Here is a 12140-nt window from a genome sequence, read left to right on the forward strand (position 1 = left end):
CAGTGAAGTGAGGAAAACTAAGACTTTCCGCAAGACCGAACACCGCAAAGTTTATAATGCACCATTCATCCGCCCGTCAAATGCCATGGGAAATGAGGTCTTCGCCGGCAAAACTGAAACGATTTGGGCAAGTACAATGCAGCCGCCTTTGTTTTTATTGTGCCAATTAATTGCACAAAAAACCTTTTGCCTTTGGATGCGGCGCCTTCTTTATGCCTTTCACCTCGCTCTCGGAGATGGGGACTCCGATTAAGAGATTCCCAGACCGCCAGACGCTCGCAAATTCGCTTAAAATGCCGTCAAAAGGTGGGACTACGCCGCACACCGGCTACAAAATCCAAAACTCAAAATCCATCCGATTGCAACACACGGACTACTCCATTTTCCGTCTCGCTTTGGTAATTGAACAATAGTTTTTCCATCTGCCAACAGACTTTTCCATTCGCCGCTCGGCTTTTCAGCTTCAGTTGCATTTTGTCGCTCGCCTCCAGCACGCGCACTCCACACAATTGTTGTTAAAGTTGAATAGTTTCATACTTTTCGCTTGGTTAAACGGTTTGCCGCTCGGTGTACTCAAGATTTCTGCAATTATTCGCATACAAATTGCCAGCAAATAGTGCACTTATTTGCAGCAAGCGTAGCCAAACTCAGGTATTTAAATACAAATTGTTAATATTTCTAGCTGAAAGGTGGCGAATTTCAGCTGAGGCCGACATATTTGTGTCGATTTTGTATTTCGCTGTTGACTTGCCCTCTTATCACCCAACGAAATACAGCCACAAAATTGTTAAAGTTGATAAGTGAGCGAAGGGAACATAGAGAGCTTTTTTTTACAAGGGGTATGTGTTCTATTGGTACACATAAAGTAAAAATTTGTCATTGTCATAACAATGTGTTTTTAATTCAAGTACATAATTCATTCTAGGTGATTAGTTCTATTTCAGATATAGAGTGATAGTATATGCATTGAGGAGCTGCAATTCGTTAAGTAATATTATTCTTATTGCCTTAAGGCTAGTGAACTGTGCAGGTATTTCGTTCTGTGTACTTTAATTACTTAAACAGCTGCTTGGCATTTACTTAGGCCGAAAGCAAATGAAACGTGCTCCATTTCGCCATTGATTAAATAGCTTCGCATCTGACTTGGGCATCTTAAGCGCTATCCATTGACCTTGTCAACGTTTAAATCAATCCCGTTCGAAGAAATGACGCGAATGCACTCAATCTGGTTACAAAAACGTGGCAAATAACACATAGCCGATATTGAAGGGGGGAAAAGTGGAGGAAAACACGTTTGTTCAGCTGTGAAATTGACCTTTTATGGCCTAACTCAACCCAAAACCCCCCAAAACTGAACATTTTGTTGGAGCAGCCTGAGTTTACAAGAAATGAGCGGAAATACTTTACAATGATAGTCGCTCTAATTGCTACCAAAAGTGGCAGCGGAATCCAAGAGGAAAAAGAGAAGATAATAAGGGTCAGATGAGTAAGACAATTATTTTGGATAGGGGAAATGTTTTGGGGCTCTTTCCATGAGACTCGAAAGCTGTACAAATGAAATATGAAAAATTAAAGTGAAAAATCTATGTTTAATGCTTGTAAATGTATTAACTTAGAGCATAATGTTAATGTTGTTGTATAACATTTATAAACTTCAATTCACTTTTCAAATAAGAATTCCAGTTTGCGTTTAACTGGTTTTTAAGAACTTGAATGCAAGATAATGCAAGAAAGCTTAAAAGATAACAATTAATTTCGCATTGATTTGCCAAATGACCCAGAAAATCTTATCAATGGGACCACTTTTGATGTCTCACTTAATTGCTGATAATGCCAGAAAATATTCAACTGAATTTCTTGTACCTCTGAAGGTGTCAAATAAATGTTTGCGTGTGTTTCAGCTTATTTAACCCAAAGACCTTTGAGATCGGGTTGACTTGTGTAACTAGAACGGCCAGATCCATTGAAACCGCCGCAGAAACCGCAAACGAAAAAGATCCCAACAAACAAATTTCGTAATTAGCTGCAGGAAAAAACTGAACAAGAAAACAAAAAATAAAAAAAAAAACACAAAAAAACTGAGAGTTGCATGTCTGGGAAAATGCTTTAATTTCACTTTTCATTTTGGATTTGCCCAGCAAATCAGTGCAACAATTGGCGAGCGGAAAGGAGTACGATCGTAATTATTAATTGCGGACTGAAGAAAGTTTTAATTACTCCGCGAGCGTTTAAGATAATGAAGACGTTTATCTGAGGCATTCAATTATTAAATTGCTTACATTTTGAAAGTGCAACCAATAATTAGAAATTGATTTAAGCTCAATTTGTATGCAGCTCATTTTCCTAATCATTATTTTGCATTTCACTTTCATGGGGGTAAATGGTTGATTAACTGTTTTTATTTGTACATTTTAAATGTTATTTTCATGAAAAAAAAACAAAGTTAGTGCTAACTTTAAAGTGATTAAAACTAGTTAATAATCTTGCAATTATTTGTCTCTGCAGAAATGATGACGTCGCTGCAGCTGGAGACGTCACTGCCGGCGATGGAGGAGCAAGTGCAGCGGGAGAAGGACAACGAGCGCGCCGAGGACTCCCACACGGCATCCACAACGCCCACTCGCATTCCACATCCCGCCGTGGCTCGTTTCCGGCGTTCCGCTTCCCTGCGCCTGCGCGGGAATCCCGCAGAGCTTGGTTTGCGGGCTGAGCACTGTCCAGCCGGCGGAGGCGGATTCAGTTCGCGCGCCAAGCTCACGGCGATCCCATCCAGTCTCGAATCGCGTTCGCATCCGTTTCACTTGAGGCGTAATCGCAGCTGGAGCAATTTAGGCCACAAAACGGAGCAGGAACCGGAAGTGGAGGCTTCTACGGAGGCACTATGCAATGCCACCCAGTGCTTGTCTTTGGATAAAGAGGCAGTGGCTCCGGCTCCCACAGTGGACAACAGCAGCATGGCCAACGGCAAGCCGCGAAATCTGGTGAGTTGACGTAGGTGGTGCGACTATACAATATTCTGTATTGATTTTCACTTGCTGGTAATTGAAGAACCGCCCTCGCTAGGCGGCTTAAAGGTTACGAGGGGGTGGCCACCACAATACGCACTCGTTGTGGCATGTAGTGTGGGTATTACGAAACTATCTAGGGAACTCTAGAGCCATTTTCCGGGAATACTGGAGCACTCCCAATTCAACACTCCTACTAGAGAGGCAAAATGTTTGCTTACCTCATATGTTCAAGCGGAAAGGGCATACAGTTTAGACTATCAAGTACCCTGGAAAGTCAGGGGTCTCAATAGCTTGTTGGCTATATGTTAGTGTGCGCATTCTGATAACTGACTAATAAATTGATTGATATCTATGTGGTTTGTGTTTCAAAGAAGGGATATTGTTATTTACATATTGTAAATATTGATGCCCATTTGTAGTAGTTGCGTTGTAATCTTAGTGCATGAATTTGCATTAAATGCAATCTTTTTTACTTATAAAGAAATTTTAAGTGAAAAGGTTTATAACCTGCCAAAGATTTAGCCAACTTAGTAATGACTTGGAAAGTTACATATAATTGATTTAGCTGGCTAATGCCATTTTGTCACTTGCACTTCTGTCGATGTCGTGATGACACGCAGCTTACAATTTTTTGCTCTTCCCGCCGACGGCGATCATTAAACCAGATACACTATATACATACATACACATGTATGTACCGTGCGAAGGGAACAAAAAATAAACCCAAAGCCGAGTTTGCATAATACTATGGAAATGGGAGGGAGGGAGAAAGAAAGCAGGTGAAGACAAACACAGCTTACACACACGCTATACCTACAACCTCTCACCTCCCACCTCTCCCTCCCCCCACCCATCACTTAGTTTTGTACCAGCTGTTTCGTTTCCACTTCCGCTTGTTCCGCATGCCAAATTGTACCTAGGAAACAGCTGATTTTCGGCTTGTTTGTGTTTTCCTCTGATTCGCGGGGGTTGAGAGAACAGGAAATGCAAGTGCGCAGCATTTCAACCACAATACCACCCCCAAACCCCCCATCTTTTTTATGTACTCCCTCCGCCCCTGGCTTTTACCACCTTTTTGGTATCTTCTTCGCCTGCTTCTCTGCTCTCTTCGCTTCTTGGTCAAGTGATTTGCGTTTCAGTTGATTTTTTCCACTCACCGCGTTCACAAGATTCGCGGTTCGGCTCACAGATATATTGTTTAAACTGTAAGCCTTCTGGCCCAAACAATTGAAGCGTGCATTTTGCCTTTGGCGCATTGTTGTTGTGTTTCGTTCGAGTTCTCCAAGTGCCCAAGTACCTACTAAGTACAGTGTGCGAGCGATTTTAATTGAAGCCAACAACTTGGGGCCATGGCTCATAAATGGTAATTACGCGCATTGGTCTGGCTATTTTAAGCCACCATTAAAAGTGGCAGTTCGTTGGCCCTTCTGCGTTATTTATTCATAATTGTTATTGATTTTCTTCGCTCCACGTTCTAATTGCATCGAAAATGATTCAGTGTAAATGTGCTGTTTTTTGTTGGTAAAACGGAAGTGGCACGTGTGAATACATAATTATGTGCATGCATAGATTATTACATGGGAAATATTTTTGTTTTAAAATATTTTGTATGTCCTTTTTCTTAGAATATTTGGATCAATATAGCTGCTTGTTTAATAGCATTAAGCTTTTAAACAAGTTTGTATAATATTTTTGCTCTTATTCGAACAAGTTGGTCGAGCTTTTTGAAAGTCGTTTTTCGTCATAAAATTACAGCAATTAGGGATGATTTATACAGCTATAAAGAAACACTTTTTAACCACCATATGTCGCAAGAAGTGGCAGTTCAGTTTTTGTGGTCTATGTAGTCAAGAAATTAAATCGAGAAGTAGTTGAAATAATATTGATCAAAGTCGCGTGTAAAAACCATTAGTATCCCATATAAATTTTCCCTCACTATCGACCCTGAAAAGTATGCAAAAGTTTCGGATGTCCTTTTGTGTTTTAGCCAAAAAACTTGGCCAAAACAAGCATTCCCACAACAGCGAAAAGTGATTGCCAACACGTGACCAAAATAGTAGAAAATTGGCACTGGGCCAAGTGCGCTGAATTGGCCATTACGTGAGTTTTCTTCTGATATATTCACCTGCATTGTGTCGGCCCATCTCCTCCGTTCGGAATCAAAGTCATTGATTTTCCTTAGTCAGCAGCTCAATTGATGCCACCTGAGCGGCGTGTAAGCCAAGTTAGATACCTGAAACGTGACTCTTAGATGGCTTTGAGACGGCCTGAAGTGCGTAATGCAACTAAGGGTCAGTTATTACGTGGCCAAGTGTGTGCTGGCCCCGTTTGCGGGCCATTATTCCCTTTCCCAGTCAGGTTTTGGCCATTGTTTAGCCGTGCGTAAACAGTTTCTCCGGCGCTGGCCATACCAGTAATGCCATAAAATATTCCCCAGAACTTGGGCAATTAAATGGAGCAAGAAACTCATTACTGATTATGAAACTAACTTGCTCACATGCATACCATGAATGGGGAGAATGCAGTGGCAGTTAAAGAGATTTGCTTTCCATTCGAACAAATCGCTGTCAACGTATCGTTTTCAGTTAGCCAATCGGTGAGTTGGTCAGTGCGGCAGAAAAAGGGGGCTAAGATATGGGCCAGTGGTTCCTAAATCACTTAAAACAGAATCTATTCACTGCAAGTCAATGAACTTTTCGCTTACTATGCACATTTCAACTAAATGGGTTCACCAGTTGGTAGATGCATAGTAGATGATTAAGGTGCCTAATGGGGCACTTGTTGGGCTTATTAACTCATATCGAACAGTTAACTTTAGCAATCTGTATTTATTTGCATTTCCAATCACATTCTGAACACTTTATTTGGCTCATTTCAGTTTGTAAGGGTTTACAGAGCATTGTGGTGGCGCAATGGCAAGTGTTTATTTAAGGATTCTTAAGTTTTTACTCAAGTGCTCGAACTATGTCCTTAAGGAGGCGATAAAGAAGGGCGATTTGTCTTCTCAAACAGCTGAGTACATTTTCTTAGTTACAAAACCCGAATACTCCAGGAAGCACAGTGAACCCTATTAGGTTTTGAAACGATCTTGCTCCAGTTAAAAACAGTTTTGTTAGTTTTAAGCCAAGTAAATCGGAGAAATCCATGCATAATTTGCAGAACCTAATGATTTAATCGACGCAGCACCGATTTAAGTCAGTCGGTTAGTCCGATTAGCGAAATGCTAAAAACTAAATACTTAATAGCCACTTGGAAAGTCCGACTAATGGGCAGTTAATTGACCACAAAAATGCTGCCCGATTTGGTGGAGCCCAAGAAAAAAGGGAGGCGATTTTCGAGAGCACCACAATGAAAGTAAGCAACGCGAATGCGAATGCGAATACAAGCCGACAATGTTTTGTTTTAAATCTATGGCAACAAATTGCTTTTAGGGGCGTTGCAAATGCGAATTGGCTTACCCTCCATTTCACGCGGCTACTTCTTTTTTTTACTATTTTCTTGCCATATCTACACAAAATCCCATGCACGACTGACCAGCGACCACGCAACAAAAATTAGAAAATTGCTAAGCAGTGAAACAAGAGTGTAAAATTGAAATGCAAAAAAAAGAAGAAAAAGATTAAGCTATCGAGGGGCAGCCACCACATCGGCATCAGTGAAAGATAGTTACTAATCCCAGTCTACGGACTTCCATCCTACGTCTTCCATCTCCCATTTTGCAGTCTCTCAAGTTGAACGGTGGCAGTGACATCAGCAGCAGTGGCACCGCCAGCAGCAACAAGGAGTCGTCCCCCAGGACCGCCAGGACGCCCAGGACACCGCAGACACCCCAAACGCCGGCCAGCCGAGCAGCTGCAACAGCGGAAGAGACGCCACCAGCGCCACACAGCTGCATTCGGCAGGGCAACTGCGTCAAGGCCAACCAGGGAAAACTGTCCACGCTGCACGAGTCGAAGATTTCGCCCAGGACACCGCCCGTCACACCGGACTCACCCAGCACCTATCTGGAGGATGATCTAGACTCGATGTACTCGTTCGCCACCACCACTTCGGGTCGCTCCACGATGTCCTGCGAGCATCCCTATGTGGCCAGGTAGGGGGTATTTCAATTAAATGCAAATTAAATGCTATAAGACACAGGGCAACGCCAGTAATATAACATTTGATTACATCTTGATGAACTTTCAGAAACGGCACCACCTTCAGTGGTCGCAAGATGAAGTACGTGGTGCACTGCTCCAACTATGCGGGCCAGGTGGGACCCGACTATCTGACGCCCACACAGCGGGCACAGCGCCAGATTCGGCGGCTCAAGGAGCTGCTGTGCATCGCGCGGCAGGATCTGGAGCAGAAGGATACGGAGCTATTGCGTCTGACACGCGAGGTGGTGGAGCTGCGCCTGTTCAAGGCATCGCTCAGTTCGCCGGAGGAGCGATCGGCCTCCTCCGATGCGGTAACCGTGCGGGAGGCGGAGCTAAAGACCTCGCAGGATGTGTCGCCCATCGTGGACATGGTGGACGAGGGCAATGCAAAGGGCAGTCCACGCCATCTAAGCCGCCAGCAGCAGCAGGCGAACCACTCGCTGCAGCAGCAGCAGCTGCAGGCCATGCAGATGTCGGCGGAGATGCAGAGCTCCTACGCGGATTCTGGCCACTTCGAGGACCTCACCATGTCGTCGGTGCACTCGAAGGATTCGCAGACGCAGAGCGAGGCATGCGGCACAGCCACGCCCGATGGAGAACCGGATGTGGGCTGCGTGAGCGGTGGTGGCGATGCCGCCAGCAATCTGGAGAACTACGAGCTGCAGCGACAGGAACTGATACGCATGTACGAGCATCGGATCGAGGAGCTCATCCGGAGTCAGGACAGCGCCACCAGCGATCTGAAGCGATCCCACAATGACAAGGTGGAGGCGCTGCTCCAGAAGCTGGCCGAGTGCAATACCAGGTACTCGGACATGGTGCCCGACTACGAGCAGGCCAAGCAGCGCATCCGGGAGCTGGAGAAGCAGCTGGAGGATCTGCAGCGCAAGCTGATCGAGCATGAGGAGAAGCAGAACAAGATGTACCTGCACATGTACCAGCAGGGACAGGAGGCGGAGCGCATTTCTCGAGCGGATCAGGTAGACACATACTTCGATTGTAAATGATTCGAGAAGGTGATATCTGATGATCCTATGCCCGTTTCAGGCCCTGGATTTGGCACAGCGTCAGCCGGAGAGCAAGGTGTCGATCAATGAGCTACTGCATCAGCTGCAGAGCACGCAGGACGAGTTGGAGAACATACGCGTAAGATTCTTCAATATATTCCTCATCCTATTTTCGGTTTTGTTTTGTGTGTTGCATTTTGTTGCATCGTGAGGCATCTCAGCATCTCAGTTCGACACCGCCACAAGAACAACAAGAACACAACGCGACAAGAACAACACGCATTCGATTCACCTACTTTATGATCCATTGGCTTGTGGGCGTGGCACTTCAATTGGTCTGACTTTGCCCGGCTGGAAAAGCGGCACCTAATTGAAATGCCCGCCAAACAGTGCTCGACCATGATCGGCACAAGCGACATTTTCGTTGAATTTCGTTTCTAGCTGTTAAGATCATTTCGCATATACCTAATTTTCTAGCAAGATTACTACACATTTAAACATACATTAAATGCAACATCGTTTACGTTCAATTTGTTCGTTTGATTTGTTTCATTTTCATTCCGTTGCGAGTTCGAGTAGCCCAAGTACAGTCACGTAGTGGAGTGCGGCGAGCAAGCAAGTGCATGCATGTAACCAAGTACAGTTGACACACTTTCGTTCATGTTTCAATTCCAATTCCAAACGTTCCAATCGCATGCTGGACTTTTTGACCTTAACTATCTTTCTCCGTACTTCTCTTTGCTTCAGTTGTATATCTTTTTAGTTAATTTAACCGATAAAAGCAACAACTCTATCTAAATTTCAAATATTTCTGTCGTAAAACAAACAAAAAACAAACTATTTTTGTAGGCATCAGAGTGCAGAATGAGAGAGTGCGGCAGTAATCATGCTCTCCTTACTGCAAAAGAGGCGATTTCTTTATGGGTACTTGGCGCGCGTAAGGTTTGTAATATCCCTAACAAAATTCCCCCCACCTTCCCCCAAAATAATCAGCCCAACTAACTAACTAACTTTTTATTTGTTATATCAAAATTACCCCCAAAAAATGAAACGTATTTTGAGTTGCAATCTATGATTTGATCACGCACATTGGCTATATCGAACATTGGGTCCTACCATCCAAAACCATCCAAAATTCCCACACCTCACCACACCCTCGAGACTAACCAGCATTTTCATCCGCATTCGCGCTCATGGGCCAGGGTAAGGTTATTGGGTTCCCATCGAAACTACAACTTTGAGATCTTGTGAACACTTTAATGATTTCCATTTCCACACAAATATATACATACATATATTTTGTTGTTTTGTAAGTACTTGTTGTTTCCAAACAAAACCGTTTTGTAGAGGTAACAACTAGAGGTATGTTCAACATCATTCACACATGACACTATGGCTAGATGATATATCTCTGTTCGAGAGTACCAAACAAAACACCCAAAGCTAATCTCTATCTAAAATCCATTTAGCATGTGGTTCACCTCAAGTTAACTTCCAATTAAAGACCAAAATAAGTTTGAATAAACAACCATAACCGCTCCCGAAAATTATTCAGTGTTACATACATAACATTATAACCTAAATGTTCATATGGCATAGCACTACCAAGATTAAAGCGAATCCTTTGTAAATACATTTGATTTCAACGACTAACCACACTTTCGATATGGACTTTGAATATTGAAATTTCTGACTAATTCTCTCCACTTCTTCTTGCACTTTTTCTCTCTCTCCACTCCGACTAACCTGACCATTGTAAAAACTGTACACAAAACTAACCAAACACCATTTAGACCATATATCGCCGCCTGCTGGAAGCCCAGAAGAATCGCACCCATGTGGATCCGGAGGTGACGCTGCAGTTCCTGAAGAGCGCTATCTTCTACTTCCTCACGGACAAGGAGAATTCCCAGGGCCATTTGCAGGCCATCGAGAGCATCCTCGAGTTCACCGATGCCGAGAAGCAGAAGATCAGCTCCGCCAACCGAACGCCAAAGTGAGGTTCTCGATCATCGTTACACATGGCGTATACTTATTATTAACACTTAGATTGCACGCCAAAGTGAGCAAAACGATGGCTAAGATTTTGGTTCGCGCTAAATTGCATTGTTTTCCGCTAATTGGCTGGCGGCTTTGATTTCAATTTTATTTTGTTTTCGGAATAATTTTGTTAAATTATGAAGGCGCCCTTTTTAAGTTATTTCTTTGGCAACGAAGTGTATAAATTTTCCCATAAGTTAATTTCGAATTACGTATATATTTTCTGGTCTAAAGCTTAAGGCATACTAGTACGTCCTTTGTATGAATACGAACATCTTGAGAGAAATACAATTTTACAAAATCTACGTAGTTTTTGTAGATCTAGCTAATCAAGTGAGAATAACACCATCAAGTTTTGTGGAGTTTCCGTCGAGTTTTAATGGCAAATAAATGAAAAATCTGAATAAATTATATGGCGTTTTTTATTTGGGTGCAAACAACATTTTTATGAAATCTAAATAATTATTAATAATCATGATGTTTCTAGAGAAGTTAGGGAATGATAGAAATTTTTTTAAATTGAAATCGAAAAATTTAAAAATCAAAATCTCGATAACTTTGCGTTCAACACTTAGCTAAGCACGTATCCAAGTTTTCCACCCTCTCACGATCACATTTTTTGGCATAATGGACGTGACGAGCGGCGGTCACACTTTTCGCTCTTTTCGATTTTTCGTTTCCGGCGTGTAAGTGTACAATTTTGTTGCTCCACGTTTTTTCCTATTAATTTATATTTATCTCATTTCCACGTGCACAGAATACTGCTGGCGAATCTTTCCCGTGTCTAACACACCGACAACAACAGCAAAATGGTACGTCGAACCCGCAATCCGCACGAAAAGGCACACTAACCGCATTGTTAACCACCCCCCCTCTTCCATTGACAGGCCAAGCGCACCAAGAAGGTTGGAATCGTTGGTAAATATGGTACCCGTTATGGTGCCTCCCTGCGTAAGATGGTCAAGAAGATGGAAATCACCCAGCACAGCAAGTACACTTGCTCCTTCTGCGGCAAGGTGAGTTGGCTTCACCCCCTCCATTCAACATTAGGGTGGCCCAAAAAATGGAACACCAAATGGTGACGAATCGTTGGAGGAACCTTATCAATGGATATTTCTAAAGCAACGCGGATTAGGCTCGTGGATTAGTAGAAATGTCCATTTGTAAAATTCCTTTCCAATAGAGCCATTGCCCAAAGTTGTCATGGATAGAGTAACATACGTTATCTTGTATCCGCAGGACTCCATGAAGCGCGCCGTTGTGGGCATCTGGTCGTGCAAGCGCTGCAAGAGGACCGTCGCCGGTGGCGCCTGGGTGTACTCCACCACCGCCGCCGCCTCCGTGCGATCCGCCGTCCGTCGTCTGCGCGAAACCAAGGAACAGTAAACATAAACGGATCATTAATGATGGAACCATCTTATTGAATGCTCCGCTATGCTAGCTCCCCTAGTTTTAATCTGACAACGCGATTTTCCTGTGGTTTGCGCCGTGCCGGTCATGTGAAAATAAAAAATGTTTTTTACTTTTAACAGTAAGCGAAAGTTATGCTCATTTACGTGGTCAACCAAGTTAACAAATGGTCTGTGTAAAAACAAATCCAGGCATTGCAAGATTCCCCTTTCGGCTAATCAGTTGGATCTAATACTTCTGTGCACTTGTGATTTTAGTTCGGTGTGCAAAGCTAAAACGTTCGATTTGGAACTCTCTTAGCTTGGGATGCATTGCATCCCAAAGGGCACCATAGAGTATCTTGTCATTAGCTGAGTTTCCATGATTTGCCATCAATGAGGAGCAGAACAAATCGCAATGAATGTGTATCACTTTTTTGTGATAAGCTCCTTCGACGGACACTAAATTGTATTCCTCTACCCGAAGGTGCAAGACTCTTAAACTGCACCATTTAATGGCCAAAAGTCGTTCCTTTGTCCAGCACTATGTGAAAT

At 43.2% G+C, this 12140-nt stretch overlaps 2 protein-coding genes across 5 annotated transcripts; both read left to right on the top strand.

The window, feature by feature from the left end:
* Positions 1-464: 464 nt before the first annotated feature.
* Positions 465-10526, top strand: LOC6540725 (protein Hook homolog 1). 4 transcript variants are annotated; one of them, XM_015159839.2, is made up of 7 exons: positions 465-651; positions 2506-2981; positions 6731-7101; positions 7197-8130; positions 8198-8296; positions 9951-10153; positions 10207-10526. In XM_015159839.2, exons 2-7 carry the CDS (start codon positions 2508-2510, stop codon positions 10292-10294), a joined length of 2169 nt encoding a protein of 722 aa, XP_015015325.1. In that variant the 5' UTR covers positions 465-651; positions 2506-2507; the 3' UTR covers positions 10295-10526. The 4 variants fall into 4 exon arrangements, with proteins under 4 accessions (XP_015015325.1, XP_015015324.1, XP_015015326.1 ...); XM_015159838.2 differs by adding an exon at positions 9007-9099 and having other exon boundaries at positions 466-651; positions 9951-10526; XM_015159840.2 differs by having other exon boundaries at positions 466-651; positions 9951-10526.
* A 288-nt stretch (positions 10527-10814) lies between these two features.
* LOC6540671 (60S ribosomal protein L37a) lies at positions 10815-11732 on the top strand. The gene is made up of 4 exons (XM_001968733.3): positions 10815-10883; positions 10955-11009; positions 11085-11213; positions 11437-11732. The coding sequence occupies exons 2-4, from the start codon at positions 11007-11009 to the stop codon at positions 11581-11583; spliced, it is 279 nt and encodes a 92-aa protein (XP_001968769.1). The 5' UTR covers positions 10815-10883; positions 10955-11006; the 3' UTR covers positions 11584-11732.
* Positions 11733-12140: the final 408 nt, after the last annotated feature.

This window comes from Drosophila erecta, unplaced genomic scaffold (assembly GCF_003286155.1).
Source record: "Drosophila erecta strain 14021-0224.00,06,07 unplaced genomic scaffold, DereRS2 tig00000055-arrow-pilon, whole genome shotgun sequence".
Taxonomy (NCBI): domain Eukaryota; kingdom Metazoa; phylum Arthropoda; class Insecta; order Diptera; family Drosophilidae; genus Drosophila; species Drosophila erecta.